The sequence below is a fragment of the Botryllus schlosseri genome, chromosome 11, assembly GCF_051294905.1.
Source record: "Botryllus schlosseri isolate E-star chromosome 11, Bs_hap1, whole genome shotgun sequence".
NCBI classification, from domain to species: domain Eukaryota; kingdom Metazoa; phylum Chordata; class Ascidiacea; order Stolidobranchia; family Styelidae; genus Botryllus; species Botryllus schlosseri.
In genome coordinates, this window is record NC_137246.1 from 14,372,341 (window position 1) to 14,400,331 (window position 27,991).

Here is a 27,991-nt window from a genome sequence, read left to right on the forward strand (position 1 = left end):
CAAAGCTTACAACGTCATATTTAAAATATCAAATTTATTATTGGCTTCTACGAAATATTGGAAACAGTGTTGCGTGCAAATGCTGAGAGCTATTATGTGCAAATACAAAATTCTTCAGTTTGCAGAATGCATCGGAAGTGCCACACAGATATACACTACTGATTATATAAACTATATGAATTTGTCAGCAAGGGTATAACTCGATATATTTATATATATATCACCCTAAAGTTTCATAAAATGTCACTAACAACGTCATATAAACGATTGTAGGCTCGGTAACACGTGACGTCCAGTGCACATGAAGAAGAAAAGCGCCAATACAAGCCTACACGATTTTCTAGAGAAGTACAGAATTGAACATACGCATCCGCATTCAAAATATTCCTGACCAGCTAGCTTTGATTGGGGCAGTAATCACTCGGACGCAATTTTAAGGAATTATTCAGTTACGTTACAATCAAGTTCTAGGAATGCGGATCTGTAAAACATCAAAAAGAATAGGCATATTGCCGACAACGCCGTGTATATACGTATATGAACCTACGAAACGTCTACAAATTATGCCGCCCGACTTCGACACTTAGTATCCGAAAATCCGATAGGGAACGGCAGTATGCTACCCAAGTAAACAATATATTATATCTGGGATAATTGATATTTGAGTGATGATACGCCATCGAATGGTCAGAACAAATGCCCGACTCCGTTATTTCCTGCTGTATGGTTGTCGACGTCTTATCTCTTGAGCTAGCTGGTCTTTCATGGTAGTAACCTGAAAGGCATCACCACAGTCAAACTAGTCAGCGTTATTACTCAGGTAAAATTTAAAATAGCGCTATAAATTTGTACTCAATTACAAGCTGAAGTAGCGATTTCAGGGACATGTCAACACTACTTGAAGTAGGAAGTGAAAGGCACGAAAAGTACTCAATTAAGTAATTTAGAAAGTAGATTTGGTCGGGATGTCGCACAATTTGATGAGCGGGCTGGCTTCGAAATTGCAGGGTGCATCTTCTTGGGTCTTGACTAACTCGAACTGACCAATCACACTACAAAGGATCGCTTTTCGAAAATATATCCCATTAACGTAATACAAGGGCTTTTCGCCTAATGGTCATGACAATTTCACGCAAATAAGCGATGCACGCGTAAAGCAAAATCCTAATTGCAAAAAGTAAGTAGTTTTGACTGAAAACTGCCAAGTAGAAGTAGTTTAAAAATAAAACCACTTGAGCAGCTACGGTCAGTATAGGAAAACTCTATTTAAGCCCTCGGAAAAAGCAGAATAATTTCAGTAGTGAACCCCTCTGGGCGTCACATGGATTCATAGTGAGCGATGGTCGGATAACGGATCGCTGTAACGAAAGCCCACCTGTTCTTCAAGACCTTTGACCCTCTGCCTGTGCGCCCTTTCCCTCGCTTCCAGGGTACGTTCGGCTTGAATTTGCGCTGTTCTTAATCGCTCCACCTCGATTTCCGACTCTTGCCGGTGACGGGTCGTGATTTCGATTAATCTGGACGCGTGCGATTGTTCCGTGTCCGCGAGTTGCGCTTGCAGAGCCTTGGAATCGGTGGTTAATTTTAGAATTCCAGTGCAGTTACGTAAGTGAGATAAGAACCTGTATCGTTTTGTGCGAGTCGTCCAATTCGGATTCCAGATCTCGGATGGAACGGTCGAGCTGGCCGCGATTTTCTGTCAGTCTCACAGCTTCCTCTTCGGTTTTCAAGCGGTCGCGTTCAACCTGCGTGAGTGGCAATGGTGACCGACGACCAATCATATCGAGTCGATTTAATGTTAGCTTTGGTGCTGGTCTATCCAAATATGGGGTTTTTCAAATGCGTTATGACGTTGGAACACTGATATATATATATATATTCCCAAAAATTTGAAACGGTAGTAGGCCCAAAACAATGACCACCTCTCCATATTACATATCACCCGTTCTGTTTCCGGGGAAATATATCGTTCGATGTGGTATATATATAGCACCTCGTTGGTGATAGTGTAATCTTTCCCAGCAATAATATAAAAATATTTGCAAAAACGCACCTTGTCTAAAGTCTTCTTCAAAGCCGAGCGGTCTTTTTCTAATCGCACCGCGCTTCTCTCGGTCTCGCGTTTTTCCGCGTCGAGCTGCGCGATCGCTCTCTGCAGTCCGGTGATTCTCTCCTGCAGTACCTTCTTCTCATCTTGCATCTTTTGAATTCTCTCGTTCGAGCCGGTCTCCGCTTCCTTGTGTTGAGCTAACATCTGAAAGAACGCACGGTCATCATACATGTTTCGATTCAAAACAGAATGAAAGCGCTGTGAATGTGACTGTAGATGTTTTCTTTGTGCCTACCTTTTGATGGGATTTCAGTTGGTTCTCTAATTCCGCCTTGCGAATGTCGGCCTCTTCATTGTCGTGAGTCAACCCTTGCACGCGTTCCTGTAGCATATTGTTTTGCTTCTTCACGTCCGCCACGGCCTGCCTGGCAGCCTCGAGACGTTCCTGTAGTACGCGTCGGTCGTGTTCGCTAACAGTGAGTAGTTTCTGTAACTGAGAGATCTTGTCCTGGAGATTGCTTGTGGTGTTGTCTTTCTCTGACATCGAGAGGGATAGCGTCTGAACCTGCGGCGGAACGAATGTGTTTTCGTACAATCTTCCCGTATATGAATTATATTTGCGTCGCCTCACCTTATCTTTGAGATGACTCTCTCCTTCCTCGGTCTTGGCAAGAGCGTTGCTGAGTCGGTCGATGGTAAGTTGCAACGACGTGCATTTACCTTCGAGATCTTGAATCTGTCTTGCGAGGTTGCTGTTTCGTTCTTGTAGCACCTGAATAAATGGAAGGGTTAATAGCTTCATTTTTGTACTTAAGCAACGAGAAAACTTCTATCCTAGGTCGTATAGTAAGTATATGTATTTCATCGAACGCAGAATGACTGATGACACTAAAGTAAAAATGAGTGCAATTTGTGAAAATACATTCAATTGCTGTAATACCGGTGCTATTTCGACCCGACGACCACATCTGCAGCCGTATATCTCCATACCTGGATTTCCGTTTCCTTGTCGTTCATGGTAAGCCTGTTTCTCTGGAAGTCGCCTTCGATAGCGCGCCTCGCCACTTCAAGCTGAGTGGCTCTCTGCTCGCTCATCTCAAGATGCTCCTTTAACTTCTTTTTCTCCGCCTCCATGCGAGCCTCGTTCGCTTTCATCTTGTTCAGCTTCTCCTACAGGCAAGAAAATACGACGTTATTGCGTTGCGTCGCGCGCGGCACTGGTGTATCGCTCACTTGTAGGGTTCGTCGGTCGGTGTCGGCGTTCTGCATTCCGCGCTCGACGTTTGCGTATTTCTCGGCATTTGCCTTTCTCTCGCGTTCATGTCGACGGATTGTCTCCTCTTGCAGCATCAGGGCGGTCTGTGCCGAAGCAAGGCGGCCGTCCGACCCGCGTTTGCCTTCTTCTACTTCGCCGAGGGATTTCTGGAGTTGCTGCAAGCGCTGGTTGGCTCTGTCGCGGTCGGCTTCCATTTCGGCCAACTGTGGGTGGATGGACAGATGTTTTACGTGGGCCTAAGCGCCATAAATGGGCCTACACTATCAGCATATAATAGAAGCCGAAAGTAAACATAAAATTCCCAGAAGTCCGGTATTCCATATTGCAAAAAAAAATACTAACACATGACCCACGAACACGGACTAAAGATTCATTATAGCGGCTTCGCATTGAAATCGTCTCGTACTTGTCTAGTGATGTTCGAATTCTCAATTTTCCTATCGTCGTTCTCGCGTTGGCTGTCCTTGAGTTCCTGCAAGAAGTCGCGCAGTGAGGCTCTGACAACTTCTGGATCGATGTCTTGTACGAGTTGCTCGCTTCTCCTGAATCGTAAAGCGCTGTTTAGTGCTTGTGTTCTCGGATTCAACCGACTTGTCCTACAGCGGTGAGCTGGAGCGATTAAGTCCCGGAGAAAGACTGCGGCTTCTGTCCGGAGAACCGGTGGTGGGTATCGGTGAGCCCCGTCCGTCTGTAGTGGTGGAATAGGTATTGTCGTATCCTTTACCTGGCGATTTGGAACGCCTAAAACATATGTTGAACATCAGCTGTAAGTTGAAGCATAAAACATATGAAGATTTCAAGGACAAAGAATCCCGACGAATCGCCTAGGCCAGGTAGGAGTCTGATTTTGAAGAATATACTCCAAGTCATTTCAACACTTTCCTATCTTTCATTGTATCGCAGTCTTGTGGTGTATTGACATGATGAAATTTTTAGCAATAAATTGATTTGAAAAATTCATTAAATATAGCTTGAAAATGACAGTGGAGAAATATACGGTATCTGTATACGTGTTGGACAAAGGTGGAAATACGCTAAAACTTGCGTTTTAGATGTGCCATATCGCGACGTCACCTTAGGACTCAAAAATATCCACCGAAGAAAGATTTTTCGAAAATATGAGGCTATATATTATATTGTATTTTATTATATTCTATTATTTTAAATATTTTATTTTTGTAAACATTTTTTATTTTATCATAATCATGATTATTATATAATATTATATAATGGAATGCAGTAAATATACCTTCTCGGCGATGGGCTGATTGATCGTTGGCTTCTCATCGGGCTCGACGTTCGACCGACTCGCGAAATTCCGAGTGTCCTTCTCAATGCGCTGTGAAGGCTGCCCAACTTGAATTCGACATCGCGTTTATTGCCTGTAACCCAAAACAATGGATAAATACGGGGCGTGAATCATACGCATGGTAAGGCACAGCCATATGGCTAGCCAGGATGAAACTTTTGGAGTGCCGATGAACATTTGGGGGTGTGGATTTTTCTACTTCTACTTGAGTACCACTGATGACTACTTGAACCACCTCTGTATACGAGGTCGAGCAAAATGCCTCGTCACTGTTTCGAAAGATGGACGCAAATACCTTCCAACTTGACGATTTCGTTCTCCAATCCAGTCACTCTGCCTTCCGCAGCAGAAAGCTTCAGCTTGTTCTCAGCCAACTCCTCGTCGGCGTTGTCCAATCTGTTCAGCAGATTGCGCTGGTCTTCCTTTAGTCGCTTCTCGAGCGCGCTGCTCTCCGCCAGCTGTCCGAGATAGTCGCGTTCACGAAGCCGGAACTCCTCATCCATCTCGGCGAGCTTCCTCGTGAGCAGGGAGTTCTGCAAAACACAGCCTTGCAGTCACAAAAAGCAGAGGTGGTCCAATTGAAATCGTTTACTATTTAGTAGAAGTAACTGATTTGTGTTACAGAATTTGAATACAAATTTCAGAAGTACGTTCACAATAACGTTTACTAAGTCGACGGACATTCCGCGTGCTTCTGATCAAGAGTTACGGGCACGATAAAGGAAATAAAACAGTCCTAATCTCTACACCAGATAATGACGCAATAATGTCCGATTTATTATTGCGTCATGTAATTTTACAAGTACTTTCGAAAGCTGTAATAAGAGAAGTAGAAGTAACGTCACAACTCTCTATTCAGGTAAAATTTACGATTTTCAAGACATGTCAAGCCTACTTCGAGTGGAATGAAAGTTGGAAAAGTACCTAACTAATCGAAATTGCGGTGTGTATCTTCGCGACGAACGCAAAATGAGAAACGAATCTACAAATAGATTCAATGTTCCAAAATATATTCGCTATTCAGATATCGTGATGAAACATACTCGAAGACTATACTTCCACCTTGCAAAATACGAAAAGTAAAAAACGATGTAGTTTTCCCTTAAAAAACTTAAATAGAAGTGGAAGTAGTCTAGAACAGGGGTCACCAACCTTTTTGCAACCGAGGGCTACTTTTGCGTAACGATTGAAGCGGCGGGCTACTATTTACTCCCGCCGTTTACCCGCACCACACTGTATTTCCGCTTTGATATTCATAACACTGGGCAGGACTGGACAGTGGACATCATGTTATCTGTTTCTATAGCAGTCAGTGGGAAGCCTGACATTGCATGATATCAACTAGTGCGCTGTACTCTGGTATGTAACTTGACACTGCAATTCTGAGTGAGTGTTCCAGATTAAGCGTGCATTGATTAAGCGTGTTTTGTGTTTGTTTTTGATGAAGTTCATGTCTGAAAAGGCTGATTCACAACGATAAGTTGAACCATAGACGCTTGCAACCTTCATAGCTGCTGCGCATACACCACTGTACTTTACCGTGTCAACAAGGCACCAAACGTTTGCTGCAGACTGAGGTGGGGGTCATTTTGCAGTGTTACAATTTCAATCTCTAACTGTTCAGCATCCAGAAATGACAAGATTTCATTATATCGGACAGCGGCAACGATTACATAAAGTTAGAAACCTGGTATACTAAACTGCGTTGAGTGTAACAGAAACAAGCTGTGTCAAAAGATGCAATACGTAATGGGTATACAGATATTCAAAATCTGCTAGTACTTCACGGCCATCTAACTCCGAATAGTAATATTGTTCACTACTTTGGCATTGTCCTGGACGTCGAGCTATCATAACGGAACCCCCCGCCATTTCAAGAAGATCGTGAATGGCATTCCGTCATGTCGCCTGTATAGGCAATGCGGCGTATCTTCAATTTCTGCCGGTGATTCTATCACATACATCTATATATTACTAATTGTAATTGAGGATATTTTTAAGTGTTTATATATGTAAGTTACATGTTAGTGTATTTGAAACAAGAATAGCTGAATCAATCAATCTATATATTTAAAAGATCACTGGTAATAATCTGACGAATAGTAAATGCAGCTATTCCACCTTTTTTAGAACGGGCTCGCGGGCTACTCATCTAGTCCTCGCGGGCTACCTGGTGCCCGCGGGCACCGGGTTGGTGACCCCTGGTCTAGAACATAATCACCTGAGTAAGTAGCGAAAGTAGGCAAAATCTACTTGAGTAATTCGATAAAATGGAAGCATACTGCTTTACTGACCACCTATGGCAAAACGCAATTACGAAAAGATGCCGTTACGCTTACTTCTTTGTGGGCTTGTTCCTTGCTGGCTTCGGTAGCCACGATCTTCTGTTTCAGCTCGAACGACTCCTTCCGCGCCTCTTCTTCTCGCTCTTCGTCACGTGACACGCGGACTTGAAGATCTTCGAGCTCTTTGGATTTCTTATTGTTCTCGCCGTCGAGCATTTTCACCTGGTGGTATTTACGTGATGGTATTTATTACCTTTCAACGAATCAGTTTCGATTGTAACAAGATAATTTATCTTGGATTGAGATTATCTATACGCGATGCATATTGGAATATTGTCTTTGAATTGGGATTGAAGTTGGAATGGGCTGGAATTGGCATGAGAATAAAAAATATACAGTAGGCCTACTGTATACGAAAATCGTGCATTTCGCCGATTTCCACCATCGCGTAAGGTGCCAATTAGGTATATGGTTCTATCTGGTATAATATCTTGATTTCACGCCCATTCTGAAGGGTGAAAACGATTCAAATGCACCAATCCTTATGGAAATCTATCGTAGGAGTTGGCTCTGTCTCAGGTAGCATTCTAAGAAGGTGCACAAAAGTGATACTCAGGTGGTATTCAGAGACCACCGCACCCCTGTGATATGTCTCCATAAGGATTGGTGCGTTTGACTCGATTTCAACCATTGGAATTTGTGTGACAGCAAAATGTGGTACCAAAAACTGCCGATAGCCTGATTAGATCGTTCACTAGGGTGGGAACATTGTCAATTCATCTATACTCAATCCATGTATTTACAGCGCACTTCGGCGATATTAATCAATAATTTATATAATCGGACTGATCTAATATGATCAAGTTAATTTACATTTTTATAACATCTGCATCCATCGGTCAACCTTCTGATGAAAATCGGTTCTCTCGATTTATTGATATCAAGATGACATGTCAACCGATTACAGGCTGCACTGGATATTCCATCAAACGACTTTCGACATTCACGATAAGTCGATGCTATTACAGGAATCCTCCAAAATCAATGTGAAAGCCGTACCTGTCTGCGAAGTTCCTGTAGTTCCCTTCTGGCCTCCAGTCTGCTTCTCTCGACTTCGCGCAGACTAGCGCGAAGGTCACCGTTCTCCTTTTGGACTCCGGATCGGCTCTCTTCCATAACGGTTATCTTCTGGTCTTTCTCTTCGTTGGCTCTCTACGCATAAAAAGTATAAGCTCACGATCGCGACGCTTACGCAAATTTCCAAGCCTGTTACCTTCAAGGCAATTCTTTCTTGCTCTGCCTTCTTCACTTTCGATCTCAGCTCCATGTTGGTCTTCTGGATAGCGTCCTTCTCGTGGATTTCATCGTTCATGTTTCTCTTGAGTTCGAGGTTTTCTTTCCTCTGACCCTCGCGAGATTCTTCCGTTTCTCTGACCTGTTCAAAGTAGGGGAGTCCTTCACAAAACACGCCCCGTCGAGGGCAGATGTTAAACTCACCCTTCTCTGAGATTCAATTAAGTCGCGACGCACGCTGTCCCTGGCGTCTTCGACCATGCGTAGCTGCAACTTCAATTCTTCGACCTGTGACGTTACGATATTATAATCCCCGTCTATCGCGATTTTATCTAAGCATCGCAGGCCTCGCGGGAATGATCGACTATTGTTATCGTGATTTTTATCAAATTAAATTGTAGATTTTCAACACGGTAATATAACATTGATAAAAGTTTCGTGCATCCAACTAAGTATTCAGTATTCACCATCCCGGCACTTGCAATTTCGAGGTGGCCCTCATCAAAAAGTATCGAAAAATTATTATCAAAATTATCACGGATTTATGAAGATAAAATCAGAACCTCATAATATCATAATAATATCATATCAATGTCGATAATGACTGAAATATTACATTTCGAGTAACTGCAATACCGGGACGGAAGTTGGAATTCATCAACCCCAGTTTTGATCTATTTGGGATAAAATAATGAGAAGTCTTGACCATTTGGCATGGACATAGGAATGGCCAGAAGGAACAAGGAGGCACATTTGATACCAATATGTTGATGTGATTTATACCTATAGAGGGTGGTCGACGTAGTTATAGTTGGTACTCAAGTAGAGGTAAAAGGAACTTCGTAAATTTCTACTCCAGTACAGGTGATGTCGTGAGTAGCGATTTCCATGAAGTGAAAAGCGAGTATTCTAGGCCGTTAAGTAGAAGTAGACTTATTTTAGATAAGTAGAAGTAGACTTACCAAAAATTATAGAAACTTGTGTAATTAGTGAAAGTAGGAAATACCTGCCTGAGTACTCCGATCCGGCAGAAGTATTTGGTTACTGACCTGACCACTTCTATACTTAACATTATTGCATCATAACAGTGCTGCGCTCGACTTACCTCCTTCATGGCGGCCTCGCGTTGTTTGCGCAATTGCTTGATGTTCTCATTGAGCTGCTTGACTTCGCGCTCGTGCGCCTCCGTTTTCAGCTCGAATTGGGTGCGGAAATCTTTCAGTTCCTGAAGCTTCTGGTTCATGGAAGCCTGAACAGAAAACCTTATTCAGACGATGGCTACCCGCGTCGTATAATTGTATGGTGATGCATCTTATAGTCACGGATGATTAAGGTCGTGTCGGCAGAGGTTGTTGCATCAATTCGCTATTAGTTACATTCACTTCCAAGTCCACGTTTAGGTTAACTTTATGATTCATTTCATCTCAGCTTTTTCATTTATTTCAGCTGATAACATGGCAATAAATGCATAACAATTGAATATAATTGAGCTGAATACAACCAAATTATTCAAGTCTGAGGCAACTTCTCAAGTTATCCTATAGTAGGTAATGTATGGTGATGGCTCGTATCGGCACGCCGGCCGCGATTGTTGTATAAATTCACTGTAAGTTACATATGTGCCATTTCAACCTAGTCATATATAATAGTAGATAATTTAGAAATAAATGCATATCTGTACGATGTACAATGTACATGATTGAGCTAAATACAACCAAATACTCCAAGTCCAAGAAAACTCCACAAGTTATCCTGTTGTAGAAGATGTGGAGGATGGATGGTAATGGCATATCGTCACGCATGACAGAGATAATGCCGGTAGAGATTGTTGAATCAATTCACTGTGAGCTGTATGTGGTGCCAAGAGCACGTTTAGGTTAAGCTTATGTGTCATTTTCATCACATTAATCCTTTAATTGAGTGTATAACTTAAAAATATATGCATAATTGTAACTTACCCTATCTTGCTCTTGTTTCGAGAGAGCCTCCCGACGCAACTTCTCATATTCGGTTCCCTTCTGGTCTAGGTCGCGAGTGGCGGCGTTGAGTTTCTCCTGTAGAGCATTCTTCTCCGTCTCTTTCATACAAAGCGCTTGCTGCTTTTCGGCCTCGGCCAGGATCAGAGTTTCGTTGTGTTCCTGACGATCATAAAACCCCGTTGATTATTTTCATCTAACCCTCGCATAGTGGATCGCAGATTACATCTATAAGCCGGTTTACTCTGATTCTATCTCTCATCCAGAGATTATAAAGCTCAGCGCGTAATATGGTCTCTCTGTCCATCGGCGTGTACTGCTATTCCGGCAACAATACTATATATACTGATATTTGCACAACAATTCTCGGTATGTTGACGGTACGGCGCTACGGGAACTATAAACCGACCACAAGGACGCCGGTCGCAAATAGAATTCTTTCGAACAAAGACAACAAAGGTAGGTCATACCGCCTTCTATTGCCACGTAAATCATACCGCTGGTGAAATTCGATACCTTAATGACTTTACCGTACCTGGTTCATAGCCTCGATGTCTTCTTGCAGTTCCTGCTTCTCGGCTTCGTACCTAGCAACAAGTTCCTCCTTCTCCAAATTGGCGTTGTGCAACGCCTCCTCCTTTTCGGCTTGTAGCTCGAGTCGTAGAGTTTCCTGAATACAAAGAAGGTTAAGATGAAAAATCGAGCACATTCTCACGAATGCATCAAAAGCTGGAATACGACAGCTGCATTCAAATTTCTGATCTCGACTTTGGAACGACGTCGATATCGATATCGAGAAGAGTTATTCTCTCGTTCGGGACAGCGTGCCAATCTTTTTCTACATATTGCAAAGGAAAGTCGAAATTTCAAACAATGTCAGCTTGACGAATTGATTACCAATTAGTATCTGTAACGCAGTTGATAGCTTCGTATGGCGATAATCCGACATTTTAGCACGGATATCCCTGCATTTTAGGTCGAGGCGGGGGCGAACATTTGAACACTAAATAGCCTATTAGAAACGGTCATACTTCAACGTCATTTGCGTCCATTAGTATTATACCGGGTATTTAAATGTGGAAGCTTGGGATACCATTAAGGATTTCTATGTGCGACGTTAGCGCATTATCTCAATTTGCTAATATGTGATTATCCATGGTCGATATTGCAATAGAACCTATGTTACAACCGGACGAATAATGCCACATTGACCTCGACTATGAATTGAAGTATAATCAGGATATAGCGACTTTACCTTTTCGCGGGCTGATTTTTCCAGATCTTCTTCGTGGGACTGCTGTTCCGTCTTCAGCGCAACTTGACCTTCTCTCTCTTGTTGGCCGAGTTTTTGGTTTAAGAGCTGTTTGTCTCGTTCCAATTTCTGGGTCTCGATTTCCATCTCTTGTCGCAGTTTGCCAATGTCGACTGCAATTGTGTCGCGATGACGTATTACATAAGAGTGCATGAAAGTTCATAATTCACACAGAATAACTTATTTATAATTGTATCTTTTGCCAGGATAGCTCAACTTTCATTCTCAATGTACATTGCTGATGTGTTATACTGATTACGAGCAAAATCCTACTCATTTCTATAGGCTTAAAACCAAAAATGTGACAAGAACCATTGAGATACATCGAGATAATCATATCACGAATTCCCATACGATTGACTCTTGGGTTATGCAGAACTAAAATGATGATGATGATGATTAGATGAACGATTTATACGTCACGGATATCTAAAGACAGTGACATCGGACGAATTCTGTCTCATCCTCACATATTGTCATAACTATCATATAGGGCCGATGACAACTAGTTACGATAACCAGAACCTTAATGTGGCAGCAGCCACGACCTACAAAAATATAACTAGAGGAGAGATATGAGTGAACGCGTTCAAGAGGAGCATGATAGTGCCAACTATGCACCTAAAACGATTTCAATGACTTTTTCAGGGCATAATGACCATAGCCCAAGCGGGGACAAGGAAGTCCAACTTTTAACAATTGGATTTTCTAATCATCGTATGAACCAACGGAACCCGCTGTTAATATTAATCCCGCGTACCTTGCAGCGCTTCATTCTTAGCCATTATAGTGTTGAGTTCTCCTTCGAGTTGTTCCTTCTTGGCCTCCAACGACGTGCCGTTGGTTTGAGCGTCGAAGAGATTGGTTTCAAGAGCTTCCTTGTCGGCCCTAAACAAAGCGTCTGGGTATGAGCATTGATCACCGCTCCAGTCCGACGCAAAGTCGAATATTTACCGAAGTCCGGCGATTTCTTCGGACAGCGTCCTGTTCTCCCGCTCGGACGCGGTGATTTGCACGACGAGATTCGCCTTTTCTTTCGTTAGCTCCTCCTTTTCGCGCGACAACTTGTTGATGGAATCAGCCTGTCGCAGAAGGTCTTCGTTGGCGCGTTGCAATTCCTCATCAAGCGCTTTACGCTGTCTGGATACCTGATAAATGACATTTTGATAAATTAATAAAAGGAAATCGGGATAATGAGTACCAGCGTGAAGTTCTAGATTGGAGGATTTAGTGCGCATTAAAGTTGCTGCAATATTCATTTCAGTTGCTGCAATATTGAGTGCCGGAGATTTTGATAATAATTGATGGTACGACATTTCTGTATCCAGTAGTGTCAGACCCTGACAATAATCACAAAGCACTACGAAATAGTCATGAATTACGTGTAACTAGCATCAATTTCCTTATAACCTAAAAACAATATCGGCCTCCTACACAACGACCCGAGAACAGTAAGAATCGTAAAAGATGTCGCTTCATGATACCTGCGCAAGGCTATCCACCAGTTCAGCTTTTTCACGATGTAAGAGCATGAGATCTTGCTCGAGCTGTTCCCTGCTCTGCTGCGTGAGATGAAGGCTCTGGTCGAGACCTTGCTTCTCGTTGTGCAAGTCCATCTTCTCTTGTTCGGTCTTGATCAGCTCGGCGCGAATGCTGTCCTTTTCTTGCGCCAAGTCGCTCTTCTCCGCGCCCAACGCGGCATGCTTTTCTTCCATCTTAATTTGACAGGAATTCGGTTAAAGGACATCACGCTTCGACTGTATTTACACAGCGACGTGCTCGATACTCGAAGTGCTTCAGTTACGAAACTCTCAAGATGCAAGAGAGGTTATTGAATAAGTTCGGTTATGCAAGAAAGACCTTGAAAACCACTGTTTTCGCCAAATTTGCTTGTACGTTTGTCTTGATACAGTAAAACGAGGTACACGCAGCACTGATCAAAGTAGTCAGCACTGCTACTCAAATAGTAGTAGAATTAGTCTTCAAGTAGAAATTGAAGTATTCACTTGAGTAATAGTGGAAATAGGCAAAAACAATTCGAGTAGTCCGAAAAAGTAGGAATCCGTTAGTGACCTGACCACCTTCGGGTAATATTGGATGATTTCAAAAACGCACATCGAAAAAAGTATATATTTACCTGGGAGATAATCTTATGAAGATCAACCTTGTCTTGAGCGAGTCCTTCGTTCAAAGCTTGCATTTTCGCGAGTTGGTCTCGCAAGCTAGCTTCCTCCACTTTCAACTTGTTCAATGCGAGTTCGACTTCGGCATTCTGGGCTTCGACCTGTCGCAAGTCAGACGGTTACGCTTGATTGCGTTAGGGTTTACGTAATTCAATCGAAGCCTTACTTTGGTCAAAGCATCCACGACTTCTGTCTTTTCTGCCTCCATGACTTCCTTGTCCAGCAAAGCGCGGTTCAGCTGCTCTTTGACTGATACGAGTTGTTCGCGGAGTGAAGACTGTTTTCCGTCCATGGCTTCCACCATCTTGTTGCTGAGATATTGATATGAAGATGTTGATTCAAGTAGAAATATCAATGAAACTTCATGTTTGCAAGAGTAAAATCTTGCAGTGCTGGTATAGCGTAGGACAAACATCCCGAGATGACTACTGGCGATTTTATCAGACCACTTCAACTTCATTATCCCTTACAAAAACGTATTAGGCTAAGTGGATCGGAATAGGATCACGGTATGTTTCACAGCCCCCAATATATGTGTGCACTAGCGAGCGTTATTTATATGTTCTATAAGAATTTGTGATGATAACGATTCTGTTACGTCACATCGAAATCTCGAATTCAATATTGCTCAATCCAACTGCCATAATGCAAGCCTGCAATTTTGTTATTGTCAAAGGTTAACACAATGCTTAGGTTATGGGTAGGGTATGCAGTAGGTGCACAAAGGCACAGCATGTCATAAGTACAGAGATGGTAAAAGTAGTCATTGTTGGTACTCAAGTTGGAGTGTGACTGTACTGCGGTACTAAATTTGAAAATTGCAATTTAGTTAGTAGAAGTAGAATTAATGTCTCAATTTTTCCTCGAGTACAAGCAGAAGAAGAGATTTGCAATTATTCTAGACTTAGATTAGCATAAAAACCGAAAACTCTAAGTAGAAGGGGAAGTAGCCTAAAATCACAGCCACTTGAGCACTTCGAAATAGTAAAGGCACGTCGCTACGAGACAACCTCTGCATAAGTCCAGTTTTAATAGTGTAAATAGAATAATTACCCTCGCGACAATTCCCTGTCTCGTCGCAGCAAGTCCTTCAACAGATCGTCCTTCTCATCTTCAATGTTATCACGCTGTCTCTGCAATTCCGCGTTGGCCGCTTGCAGCTTCTCCTTCTCAGTCTGCAAAGCGTCGATCTGAGCCTGCAGGCCTTGTCGCATGCGACCAAGCTCTTGCTTTTCGCTGTAACGAAAATGAAGAATAAAAATTCTGTGACGTCACTGCAGTAAGTCAACCGTGCGCGTAATATACCTTCCAACGACCTCAGCAGTGGATCGGTGTCTGTAAGCGTCGCGTTGAGCGTCGTCCTTCTCTCTCTTTGTGGAGTCGAGGTCTTCCTTCAAGGCGAGCAGTTGATTTTCGATGGTGCGTCGAGTCACTTCGCTGTCGGACAGCTGCTTCTTCATGGAGCTGGCGGCGTCCCGGGAAGCGTCGAGTTTTGCTCTCAGTTCCTGCGTGCACCAGAGAACATTATTTTTGCAAGGAAATGCGAATTCAGAAGATATTAAAATCCTAAATAGCACATACCGGTCTCTGTATGTCAACACTATTCGATGTCAGCTAACTTTAGCTATCAATAATCCTCACTGGCTTACTGGGGACATATTTTCACTGTTAAGTCGGCGGGGTGGTTCTGTGGTGTGGAGACGGAATTTTCGATAGTTGTCAGATATCTGTGAACTACTTGATCGCGTCTAGTACGCGCAACACTGAAGTAATGCGTGATAGAAGTTTCGCAAAGGGTTAACAAGCGATGGCGCGTGACCTCGATACCACAAAGATAGATAGACTGGACTGGCACATTTCGAGTAAATCTTTCATATGCTGTTGAAATATGGAGACTTTGTGAGGATAATGTATTTTTCCAAAATGTTTTTCACAATTACAACTTTAATTTGAGACCACAACATATTTAGAGTAGCGCAATTCTCCTTTAAAAAGTCAATTCCGCAGCTGGCTATCGGTGAAAAAAGACATAATAGATACGCATGAGATCTTTGGGTAATTTCAAAATCAAATGCCTGTATCGATAGTTGCGAACCAATATTTTATCCGCGGTTCGCATTTCGGACTGGACAGGTGGGATTAAATGATTTATAAAGCTTTTTGTGCAAAATAAAATCGATCTGAACACTACAATATCACAATATCAGTGATAAACGACTAATTCAGAACCATCGTCCCAGTTGCGGCTCGCCTGTCAACTGCGACGACCGCTAATCTACACCTGACAACACCGGGAAACTTTTGTAGTATATTAGGCGATCAATCGGGACGGTGCGTTACATAATCACTAATCAGTCTAAATCTACCCAGCGTACCTGAACTTGGAGCTGTCTCTTTTGCAAGGCGGCTTGGACGGCGTTGTATGTTGATTCAGCGAAAGACGGCGAAACGCCACGCAAGGCCGGCGATCGGTTTCTACGCGGGGATCGTCGGCCCGGTGAGACCGCGCGTCCCGGCGACAGGCCACGTCTGTGACGAAATACTATTTGTCAAGTGCGTGGCGAAAGTGGTAAGCGTTGCTACTCAAGTGGAAGTAGAAGTAACGCCGTAAATTTCAACTAGATTTCAAGTAGAAATATTTATTTTCAATGGTGTCAAAACTATACTTAAAATGAAATATCTGGAAAGCACTACTTTCTACTCTTCAAAATCCAAAGCGGAAAAAGTAGTATTGCATAAAAAAACTGCTCAAGTATCCAAGGGGAAATAGCGAAGATACAAAACCATTTGGGTCAAGTGCAGTCGAAGTATGCAAAGTATATATTTGTGTCTTTCGAAAAATGAGAAGTAGCCTATTTCGTTGCTGGCCACCTTTGATTTGTCACGGGATTCAGGAACCTTATCTCACCTCGGAGATTGGCCGTATTCACCCAGCGAGTTGTTGAGGTCGTCCAGTGCGGCGCCTCCGACCGGGCTGTCGCTGAGGGCGACGGCCAGGTCAGCATCGGCGATTACGGATTGCGCGATATCGCGCAGCGACTGTTCCAGGATTATTCTCTCTTCTTGTAGACGGGCTACCTCGTCTTCGGATGCGTCTTGTTCGCCGCGTTGCGCGCTAGCCTGTAACATGTCGCCGTATTTAAAAGAGAGATGGTGAAGTAGTCAGCATTGCTACTCAAGCAGAAGTCGACGAAGCTATATTTCCAAGACACGTCAAAACTACTTCAAGTTCAAATAGTACAGGAAAGGTACGAAAATTACTCAAGTAGCTGCGAATAGTAGGTTTGGTCGATTGGTCTCATACTTTTATCGGTTAATCGGCGGTGGCTACTTTTGAAAGTTCAAGATGAAACCAAAATGACTTTTACACTACAAATAGTTCAGTAACCTTCGTACGGGGGCTATCTAATGTGGTTTTTGTCAACAATTCTAATCGTATGAAAACTCATCGCAAAGTGCTTTCTACCTTTCAAAATCAAAAGTAAGTGGTTTTGCCTACAGAAACTGTTCAATTAGAAGTGGAAGTAGTGTAAAACACACATCCGCCCGAGTAAGCAGTGTAAGAACACAAAATCTATAGGCTACTGCAGTACTCTGAAACATTATAAGTGCTTCGTTACTAATCACTACAATGGCACCAGTTTTTATAGGGTCGATACCCGCAAAAGCATGCATCATTTACTTTTACGTGAGATACGCGGATTACATGTTTGGCAATCGAAACTGAACTAATTACTGTTTATATCACGTCCAAATAGAAGGCAATATCCGGAAATAACTTGGATTAGGCATAAACTGCCATTGAAATCGAAGCTAATATACGCATCACAACACCGGAAAAGCTCCAAACGGAATCATTAAACCGGACGATCGATTTTAACTCCAAATTGAGGCTCACGCCAATCACACGCCAACGACTTACCGCTGGTTTACGCGGTGACGGAAGTTCGACGTCACGTTCCGCGAGCTGATTCCTCGCGCGGTCCAAAGCCACCGAGAGCTCGTTGATCTTGGAATTCATTCGCGACTTCTCGCCGTCAAAGTCAGACTGCATCTCCACCATCTCCTTGACCTAAATCACGGAACGGAAAATCCGACATCAGTAAATACGAAGTCACTGATTCCGAATATTTTTACCTTGAGGGCGGGTAAAATATCAAAATAAATTTTGCAGGCCGGTGAACCGTCAAAAATCACAATTAACCCAAATTAGAATAATATAATAATGAGAAATGTATGTAGCTCAAATGCAAACATTCTAAACAAAAATTTCGATAAATGCAAAATATCGCTAAGTTGTATCTTGGGAATGAAACAAATTTTGTTAAAAAGCCTTCTTAGCTTCCACATATAAGTGGTCTTAAACGAGTTATGGGTTACTTCTACACATGTACCTGCAGGTAAATTATCACAGACAGGCCATTGAGAACCACTGCCTTTAATGATGGTTATTGATTATACCTTTGATCTCAGCTGATCTTCCATATCTTCACGCTCTCCTTTCTCGCGTTCGAGAGAAACCTTGGCGGAAGTGTCCTGGACCCGTTGATTAGCGTTCAGATTCAAGCAAGCGGCGTGGAGTAGACGGGCGCCTCTCTGCAATCAACGCATGCTGGTAAATATTATAATATAGACCGGAAATATTATTAGACAGCATACCTGAACGTCGGTCATCGCGTTGGTCAAGTCGCGCTGCGTGGCTGACTTGAGTTCAGTGAATCCGCGGCGAATAGAGACGACAGATCGCCACAAAGCCAGCAGCCTGCTGTGCTCGTCGCCGAAGTACGTGCTGAATTGCTGAAGAGATAGATACTGCGTGTCATTTATACATGCGGCGTGAAACATGTGGATATAATCTTCTGACACAGTTCATGAATGGTGAAGGCCATATGTCGTACCGATATTATGGAGCTAAACTTCTGTGCTATTATGCTCTATTTGAGGGGAGTTTACGTGACTTCTAAAACACCATTCAGAAGAAATAAATGGAAATATTTATGGGACTTGACCTGTTATTAAAATCGACGAAACTATTGCCTTGCAACTTTGATAAATATACTGTCAGCAAAAATCCGCGGTGTAGCCTACAATTACAAGGACGATTGACATAAGAATTTCATTTAGGCTATACTGATGTGGATTTAGTACATTTCAAGTCAGAATGAGATCTTTAGACGAGGGATTCCTACTTGCAAGATTCAGATTCTATAATTTTGGTTTTGGTTTTGTGTTCTACTGACGCGCTACGGGCATATTTGCATACTCATAGTATCGCTTATCGCCCGTTGACGAATGTGATCTTACTTCAAAGAGTTGGATCGGAGAGCATATACTTAGTTTGTGATTTGATTTACCTCTCATGTTCTTAGCACTAACAGCTTTCAGAATCGGATGACTCACTAACGAAACGCCCTTTTTAGTCACGTTTATTTCTTATAGAACACGCTGCTATGAATGATAATGATACACCGGAACTGGAACCAAGTTTTCCAATCCAACCAACCTCTTGTTCCTCTTTCCATTCGATTTCTCTCTTGGCGAATTCTTCTTTCTTCTTTTCCAACTCCTCAGTGGCCTTGCGAAGGTCTTTAGTCAGTTCCAAATTGGATTCATTGGCCCTTTCGAGCTGTTCTCTCAAGATAGCATTGACTTCAGCGAAGCTCTTTCGTCTAAATCAGGACAGATGATGTTGGCGCTGTCCGTGGCTTAAAGGGGCACTAATGTGTTGTCACAAATGTCAGAAACGTTTTGGCAGCAGACATTCTTTAAGAAAGCCACTGCGTTCGAGATGCAGGTAAAAATATACCATTGCACTCTAGCTGCAGCTATATATCTCTGTGGCGTCGTGCCCCTTTAATCAAAGTTTGTGAAGATTTGACAACTTTCTTGTGTGGAAGAATGCGAGTGTTCTCCGGCATAGTAAACATAACGATAAAACCACGACCGCTCATAGTTGTACGAGCTACGAGTATATGAAGAGTGTAGGATTCTCACATAATCAAATTCCACAAATTAAGCCCACTCTGCTGTATCGCTTCAGGTACACCTTTAACTAGATACTGTAATGTTAACTCAGACGCGGTTACGTAGATCTATTTGACATGGTTATCGAGGCTCGCATCGCCGGTTGGAAGTCCAATAACAACGCGATCCCGAGTGGCAAACATTGGAAGTAAAGTCAACATTTCTCATTCACTCAACGCGCCGGCTTTCAAGCCGGCGTTATTTGATGGTTTCGACTTGAACCCTATGCGAAGTCGCGCAATCGATTTACATGTTTGAGATGATTTTTCACTTGTTCTGTGACGACAATTAAATCGGATATAGTCTCGCGGAGCAGCTGGTTACCTCTGTTTCTCTTTCTCGAGTTCCATGAGAGCGTCCTCCAATGTTTGAGTCTGATCTTCTTCGCTTCTGCGCAATCTATCCTCCGTGCTATCAAGTCGCGACTGAAGGTGACAGGCAGTGTCTGACATCTGTACGAGAACACGCAATGATACCAAGTACTAAGAAGTACTTTTTGAACCACCATTTCAGAGATTCATCGACTGTTATGTTGCAAACGTAAAGTGTATAGACCATAAATATTATACGATACGTCATCGAGAAAAACGCGTAGATGGCAATATTTGTCACCGAGTGAAATACTCCAAATGTAAATCTATACTTTGGGATATGTAAAAAGCGATGATTGAATAGTTAGTGTACAAATCTATGGGTTATAATTGTTATTGTACAAAATCAATGTGACATTAAACGTTTTCGATATACGCACAGCGACCCGGAAATTTGCCTATTAAAGATCTATTAAAGGTAGATAGGATTGTTTTCGTTTTCTAGAAGGAAACAGGAAATGCAGTTTCACCTCTGCTCTCGAGTCACTCATCTCCGCTCTCATCGTGCTCAGTTCTTTTTCCAGCTCTCCGCATTTCTTCTTGTATTGTAACACCTAAAACGGGTTGATATAATTTGAAGGATATATGTGGTTGGACAGGACCAGGTACGCCCGAACTTGCCCGTGCGCAAACATGCTTTTATCAAAGCGCTGACATAAACTGAGATCGATTGAGGTATCAATAAATCGGGTATGTTTCAACTTATGAGATTCTAAGGGAAATTGCAGGACACATCTAAAATCGTACATGCGAAACACGCAGGAGCTGCTCAATATTGCGAACTCGATGTCACAATCGCCAAGTTTCAAGAAATCTTTCGGCGATGGTATGACAAAAACAATTTCGTGATCAAATCGACTATGGAACAGCCGAATAAATATTTGACCCCATTATATTACTCATCGGAGCATCCGACCGATATTTAGCACTCTTAGGATTAATCAAAGTCGACCGGAATATCACTATGTGGTTAATGTCCGAGGAAATGAAATCTTCGGATTACCATACGAATCGGTATGGCGCTTCGTAATGACATGGCGAAATCAAGATAAATACATGAGACTGTACGATTGGCAAAGAGTTTTTCAATAGTTATTGTGTAAAATTGGCGGTTTAACAAAAACTCGGAATTCGGATAGCTTACTGTTGCTTATCTTCCGGGTGAAGTATGTCACACTAGGAGTTCCACTTAAGTATAACAGGCCCTGTGTAGAATTCTATCTATAAATGAGGCGGATTCAGTACGACACTGAACCAAATTATAGTACAGCACCGGAGAGCGCGATACATATCACTGGCTATATTTTATCCAAACTTACTTCTGAAATTGACTGCTATAATAATTGACCATGATAAATAAGAGAATCAGTTCAAAGTAATTACACAGCTATCACAACTTCGATCGCAAAATCAGTGAATGGTAAGACCTGAGATCAGCACACAATCTCTATCATCGTACTGGATGTTTTTACCATATCTCAATTGATTGATGGAAATTATTTACTGCACTAAATAGGGTCCGATACAAATCTGCCCCGCACGAATTTTCACATGTTTTTGAAAATGTATGAGTACTTTCGAGTGAAAATTCTTTTACGCAATCTCGCGCTCGAAAATCTGAGTCGCGAATGTATGAGCCGAAATTTTCGGGTCCATGCAATGGTAAATCGTGAGAATATCCACACCACATACATATCCATCAAACACAATAATTTAGACTAAATGGTTGAAGATCACGTCAGTTTCGAAACCATCCAAGACAAAATTTAGGGAGAGGCATATCAAAGGAGGACGGGGAAGAAATTGCTTGAACAACAACGTGATGTCACGAACCCATTGTGACGTAGTGCAACATATGACGCCACACTGTTCAAGTTGGAAATTAGAGGGGCAAAGATGGCACTTTATGCAGTATTTATCGTTTATAATATTATCCCGTCAATGTCGGAAACTTTTGCCTGAAAAGTTAGATATCAACGCATCCTATATCCTAAATCATTTGGTAACAGTAACAATATTTATCGAAAGGAAAATTCATTGGGCCCATATATCGATATCGTAACTAGGATAATTACGAGCTGGACATTGGACATCTGTTATATTTAATATAAAACGACAAGGATCAATCGATTCGTTGAAGCATCAACTACCGCTCTAACGAGGACAGTGCAACATCAATAGATGCAACGTGTCAAGTCATGATTAAATCAATTGACCCTGCGCCTGAATGGGTCCTTGACTTTGAATTAATCAGTCACATATGTGAAATGGATAATAACGGCGTTCGCCGAACTTGCGCCTTGTTTTGAAAGCATTATTATCAAGGTTGCGCGATACCTAGGCCTACTTTGCTCTAATCCGCCGCAATATGTGACCCACCCAAAGCGAACGGGAAAGCAAATACTTGAAGGGAATACTTAGGCCTCGTACGAATCGTACTCGTTAGTAGTACTACAGGAAGGTCATTTGAACAAGCGATACAAAGACTATTGTTAAACCGACGCCAAAGTTGGTCGGCGAGACAATGCGTCGAAATGTATCTCTGTGATTAAGAAAACATAGATAAAGAGTTCTATGGCAACGAGATGACGTGAGCCAACACGCTAGCGAGACTTGTTGAATAAACATTAGGCTACATATTCGGAGCATTGTAACAATTCCGTTTCCGCCCGTGTGCTTCCGCTTTTTTGCACCAACCTTGCTTTGCAATTTCTGCACAAGTTGTGCCTGGCGCTGTTGACCTTCTTGGTACGCTTGGAGCTTGCGCTTGTAGGAAGCCTGCTCATCTTCCAATTTGCGTTTGAGTTCGGCGTTCTGTGTGAATATACGCATGATTAAATTCGCTTTGCACTCCAGTATAATCCGGGACTGGTATTCATTAGAAAGCAGTCTTTACCTGCAGTGAGAGTGAATTGTTCTCTACAGCTTCCCGCTCCCTCGCACCACTTTCCCGCGATAGGGCTTGTTCGAGCTGCAAAATAGTTTCATCACATTATGATCAGACATGCACAAGAACCTTGACGGTGCAAGTAACTCACTTCGTCGACCCTGGCTCTAACAGAAATTGGCGGTATATCATCTTCGGCTGACATTGTACCTTTTTCCTGTACTAAGCTACCTCTTCTTACTGTTACAGTTGTCCTAACGAAGGCTACAGCCGAACTGACGATGATAAACCGGCACCCTTAGCGCGATCGTCCTCGTTTACAGAGTTAAAATTAACTTACCGACGCTGAGCTACAAAGGCGCAAACAAAAGATCATAACTAAACTGCGTTGAATGGAATGTATTGTTGAAAGAAGATTACTACTTACAGACGAATATGAAGAGAGAATAAGTATATGTCTCGATTATCATTTCATTAGGCGCATCCATATTGAAACACAAGAAAACTCGTAGCTAGCTGCTTCCACAACACTCATACCATTTGTACTACTAATTGGCTTGACAATTGCGTTCCTGTGTTGCTCGCAACCCACCGAGCTATTGATTGAGTGAAACACGTCGAGTACTACTTCATACCGGCTATTGAACAATATCAACGTCCACGAGTAGTAGGAAAATACATCTCGAGAATGTGGATACCGCGATTCTGACGATTAATCATTGTCCACAATTTCAGAGAAAACTTTCGCGACTTTGGAAATTCTAGCCAAACGCACTTGACCTGATCAATTGCAAAACTTCCATGACAAAGAATTGGCTGAGAAAGTTGCCTCTAAACTTTCCGAAGTTACAAAGAATGCATTCGTAAAAAGCAATGCATCACAATAAATCCCGTTATATCCCAGCGAATCAAAATAAATCACATTATAATAGAGAAAGAAAAGTTAGACTTCTCCCGTATCATAATACCAGATTGAGCCACATACTTATCTGATAACTTTCAAAAATATCTATAGGCCTATAATTTTGATTGTTCGCAACGACATCCCTGACAATGAAGTGACGACACATGAGGTGAATGCTACTATAACACAGAACAGAATGATATTCAACCTATATCCGTCATCATCACTGAGTCGGAGCGTTGGCGCTTCGTCCCGTCAAATAAAATAGGCCTACTACGTCGTCTCATCTCAAGCAGCTTCAATCGTTGATCAAATATTATCCCACGCTATTCAAGATGAGCTCTAGCACAAACCAAGCACTAACTTGTGTACAAATGTACGGTTGTGTTTGTGTATCTTAACGGCGTTCTTTTATATCAACGATAAACATACAAGCAATGATACCACGAAAAACGATACGCATAGCCTTTCGGCCCTTCCTTCCTCTTGTATTACGAATTCCGCAATCTCGCTACAATTTGAGCCGAACTCGTAAAACACAGAGAAACATTTAAGTAAATAACTTCGTCGCTTTGCATCTTCCATGCATGCGCTATGCTTCAGACCCAAACACTCAATCTAATTTCCATCAATATTTTTGCAATGAAATTATATAGTACAGCAACATTGCCAAGTTACGTTCCCGACATTAATCTATATCATTAAATATCATATGTTCTCCTGAATTTAGCAACATGCATTAGGACAGCCTTCAGTGAGTCCCAAACTATCTTGACAGCATCCTCTGAAAATTTATCAACACTCGCGACACCTATGAATTTGAGATTTTTTAAATTTCAATATAGGATCACATTCAAAAGGGTAGTACACAATCCTGTTTGCTCAAATTTCACAATACTGAATTGATTTATTTTGAACAGCGTGCCTACATATTTATGTGCAAATTAACAGATTACATGGGAATGGCTTTTTGTTGTGAATCGGGAAAACTTCGCCACTCTCTCTTGTGATCTCTAGTGATCAATTATGTTAGCGACATCTTACGACACGCTGCAATCAAATTGCGACTCTGACTCTGCCTGCCGACTCCTTTATATCGAACTTCGCGTCTCCTACACTGACTATACAAGACTTTAAAAAGTGCGACTCGCACTCGGACTTCTAAGGTGCTATACGGATGTCACGGATATCTAGGAATTCTTTCTCTACAAATATATATCGTCGAAGTGGAATCAAAGTAACTTATGTCCATTTTGTCGAATTTTGAGATCTATTTTTCAAATTGAGAGAAGATCAAATTTTTGTAAAATTTTCTTTCCGAATCTTGGCGGTGTTTATTGTTTATGTTTGTCACATTGATTCAAAGTTAACCATGGCCAAGATATGGCCGAAAGCTAATTTTTTCAAAATGTGTAAAATGGACATATTGGCTACCTTGATTCCACAGCAACCATATATCCGTTTAGAGTTCATTGGCATTTACGTAATGCACAAAGGGAATTTTATCCAATTGTACTCTTCCACGGCTACGGAGATCTACTTCTAAAAATGTGATCATTGTAATTGTTATAGCTATCGGTCCTCAAGAGATTCTCGCCCATTAGTGCCTTTCCGGCCAATTGGATCAACCTCTCAGACACATGATAAGCTACACATATGCTAAATTTCTCTTTCACTCCCTTTCTGCATGTAGCCTACTCATACAGAACTACAAATCCCTGCGTTCAAGATTGCGATTCTGAATGCTGCCTGGAGATTGGACTGCATCTGGACAATTCGACTCAAAACTCATAGACTTAACTTACTCTTTCACTAACAGCGTTGTATTTGATGGCGATTTCATCTCTTTCTGCACGTGCTTGGGAGAGCGCGTCTTCCATTCTATCGAGTTCCGCTTGGAGTATCTTACTGTCGTCCTGAAAATACAATGGGTGGATAAAAGTATTACAATGCTGAATACTGACCAGTAATACTCCGCAACGAGGTTGAGTAAGTACTGTCTGCATAAGCAAGTAACGTTGTCCATGATAACAAATATCATCCCATATTTATTCCGAACAAATTATTCTATTCGATTCAAAATACATTGACTGCGTGAATTTCACGAATGACGCAATTAATCTACACTGATGAATGAATTCAGTCCATAGGAAATATCACTATACAACAACATAAAAATATCGCAGGAGCTATAAAGTTTGTTTTATTTTATTTCCCGTAACTACAAATTCGTGTAAAATGGAATGATTATAAGACGAATGAGAGGGACATGATGATTTGAAATTAAGAACTTTTATGAATAAACTTGAACTTGAACATAAGGGAAGCCATTGAGTGACTTATTATATGAGGTATAAGGTAAATACATCTATTACAACAGACCCAAAGGGTGAAAACGTCATAGAGGGGTATCTTTACTGGAACCAGAGCAGAAAGACGAGATATACGTAATGAAATAACTAAAGTATGGTAATGCAATATTTATCGAACTTTACCACTCCTGACGAAGCCATGTCTGGCGCTTTTGGTTTCCGTACTGGCTCTTGGAGATTTTCTGTAATTATGTCTCTTACGCGAGAGCCCACTGACCGCACCGATCCTTCAAGATCTGAATCCCTTAGTTTGTCTTCGAGATCCTGTATCGGAAGTCGAAATGAAGAAATACCGATGCACCACTAGTAACAATACCTTATATTCTACCTGTATAAAGAAAAGGTTAGGCTGTATAATAAGCTAACCACTTCCACGATACGTATAGCTTATCTAAACAACCTTCCATGTTATCACTTTCAACTTCCATCAATAAGGTACAGATCACAATTGAGGTGTAGAACATCCGTTTGAAGACTGTATTGAGCCGACATCTTAATATTAAGCCTTATGTTTGTACTGCCATATTTCATATAACCATCGGTGATATTTCTCAGAGTTAATGAGGAAATACTTGGCGGTATACCGACGGGATGGTATTTCAATGCCGTTGATGAATACAATTATTCTTGTAAGATATCACCAAAATAGCATCGTTTTGCAGTCTACTACCATTAGTGTAGCTCGGTTACAGCCTAAAGTTGCGATTTAGGTGTGAAGGACATCTCTTTACCTGTATCCAAACTAACTAATGCGATTAAACTTTCTGAATGAATCTTGGTATGAGCATCGCAAACAAGTCATCGTATTCCAACTTTGCGACAAATTAGTGTTAAGGTCGTTTATAAGTTCAGTTAAATATATCAGATGTTAAGATTCAGGACATTATATGATCGGTACTATAAGTTATCAACTCTTCAACGTAGGGCTCAATATTTGTAGTGCGTATTGGACGTAGGCCAAAATAACAATATTACTAATATCTACCACGCCAACATTTATCCTGCCATGACTTCCGGCCATATGATAAAACATTATCTTCGTAATTAGTCTTCCATATCCATTCCGTAGCTCATTACTTTATCACTGGGCACCCGCAGGTTGAGGACCATAGCATAATCCACACTTATACAAAGCGAAGAGGTCATTGAGTCTTATTACGGCATCACTCGAATCTGCTCAGACCGCCTCTCCCTATAAACCCGCATTACCATCTTGTAACCAGACCCCAAGAACCTAGAATTCCTATATTCCGGATCATGTGCTTTATTTACACGGTGGGTGTTGAAACATAACGCCAATATTGGGCAAGTGATTACATGCACCGGGATCATTTCAAGTCAGAGTCTTTTGTTGACGCGCACCCGACAGTTGAAATTCGAATTTCTCAAAACAGAAACCAACGTCCATGAATGCAGCGCCACTCAGCCGTGAAATCATAATGTATCTAACGAATCGTCGGCGGGCGGGAGAAATAAAAACGGCAGGGAGAGATGTGTTTTTCTCCTATTAACATATGTGCAAGGTAAATAGATCTATATACTAGTGTCGTTATGCCAATTCGGTACAAAACGTATGAATTAATAACACCTACCTTAACGACACGTTCCAATGATAGCTTAGACACGTCTGAATGTATCTCTTTTTCTGTCATATAGGCTACAACGAACAGTTAAGTATACTTGATGCAGCACATTCGTCGACTGAAACAACACAAATGATAAGTAAGATACATCTACTAAACAAAATTC

At 41.8% G+C, this 27,991-nt stretch overlaps 1 protein-coding gene across 2 annotated transcripts; it reads right to left on the reverse strand.

Moving 5' to 3' along the window:
- Positions 1-17: 17 nt before the first annotated feature.
- On the reverse strand, positions 18-27,991 carry LOC145451022 (uncharacterized). 2 transcript variants are annotated; one of them, XM_080329507.1, is made up of 40 exons: positions 27,835-27,991; positions 26,366-26,506; positions 25,676-25,786; positions 22,976-23,050; positions 22,777-22,893; positions 20,550-20,633; positions 20,033-20,160; positions 19,188-19,353; positions 18,344-18,481; positions 18,146-18,280; positions 17,607-17,756; positions 16,593-16,804; positions 16,060-16,213; positions 14,990-15,189; positions 14,738-14,920; positions 13,851-13,995; positions 13,639-13,785; positions 12,986-13,216; positions 12,456-12,649; positions 12,262-12,389; positions 11,445-11,614; positions 10,725-10,859; positions 10,172-10,351; positions 9,319-9,462; positions 8,418-8,501; positions 8,194-8,355; positions 7,980-8,132; positions 6,975-7,142; positions 4,931-5,168; positions 4,576-4,708; positions 3,927-4,067; positions 3,733-3,868; positions 3,284-3,529; positions 3,041-3,220; positions 2,682-2,822; positions 2,346-2,615; positions 2,054-2,254; positions 1,623-1,745; positions 1,376-1,564; positions 18-775 (listed from the first exon to the last, which is right to left on the reverse strand). In XM_080329507.1, the coding sequence occupies exons 1-40, from the start codon at positions 27,892-27,894 to the stop codon at positions 710-712; spliced, it is 6,159 nt and encodes a 2,052-aa protein (XP_080185633.1). In that variant the 5' UTR covers positions 27,895-27,991; the 3' UTR covers positions 18-709. The 2 variants fall into 2 exon arrangements, with proteins under 2 accessions (XP_080185633.1, XP_080185634.1); XM_080329508.1 differs by lacking the exons at positions 25,676-25,786; positions 26,366-26,506; positions 27,835-27,991 and adding an exon at positions 23,118-23,342.

What these genes read in the sequence shown, in the direction of transcription:
- LOC145451022 (XM_080329507.1), bottom strand. Translation starts at nt 27,894, where the DNA reads ATGACAGAAAAAGAGATACATTCAGACGTGTCTAAGCTATCATTGGAA. An exon ending in TGAGTGACTCGAGAGCAGAG is followed by an intron (nt 20,161 to 20,549) that starts GTGAAACTGCAT and finishes GTTCTCGTACAG; the next exon opens with ATGTCAGACACTGCCTGTCA. An exon ending in ACAAGGAAACGGAAATCCAG is followed by an intron (nt 2,823 to 3,040) that starts GTATGGAGATAT and finishes CCATTTATTCAG; the next exon opens with GTGCTACAAGAACGAAACAG.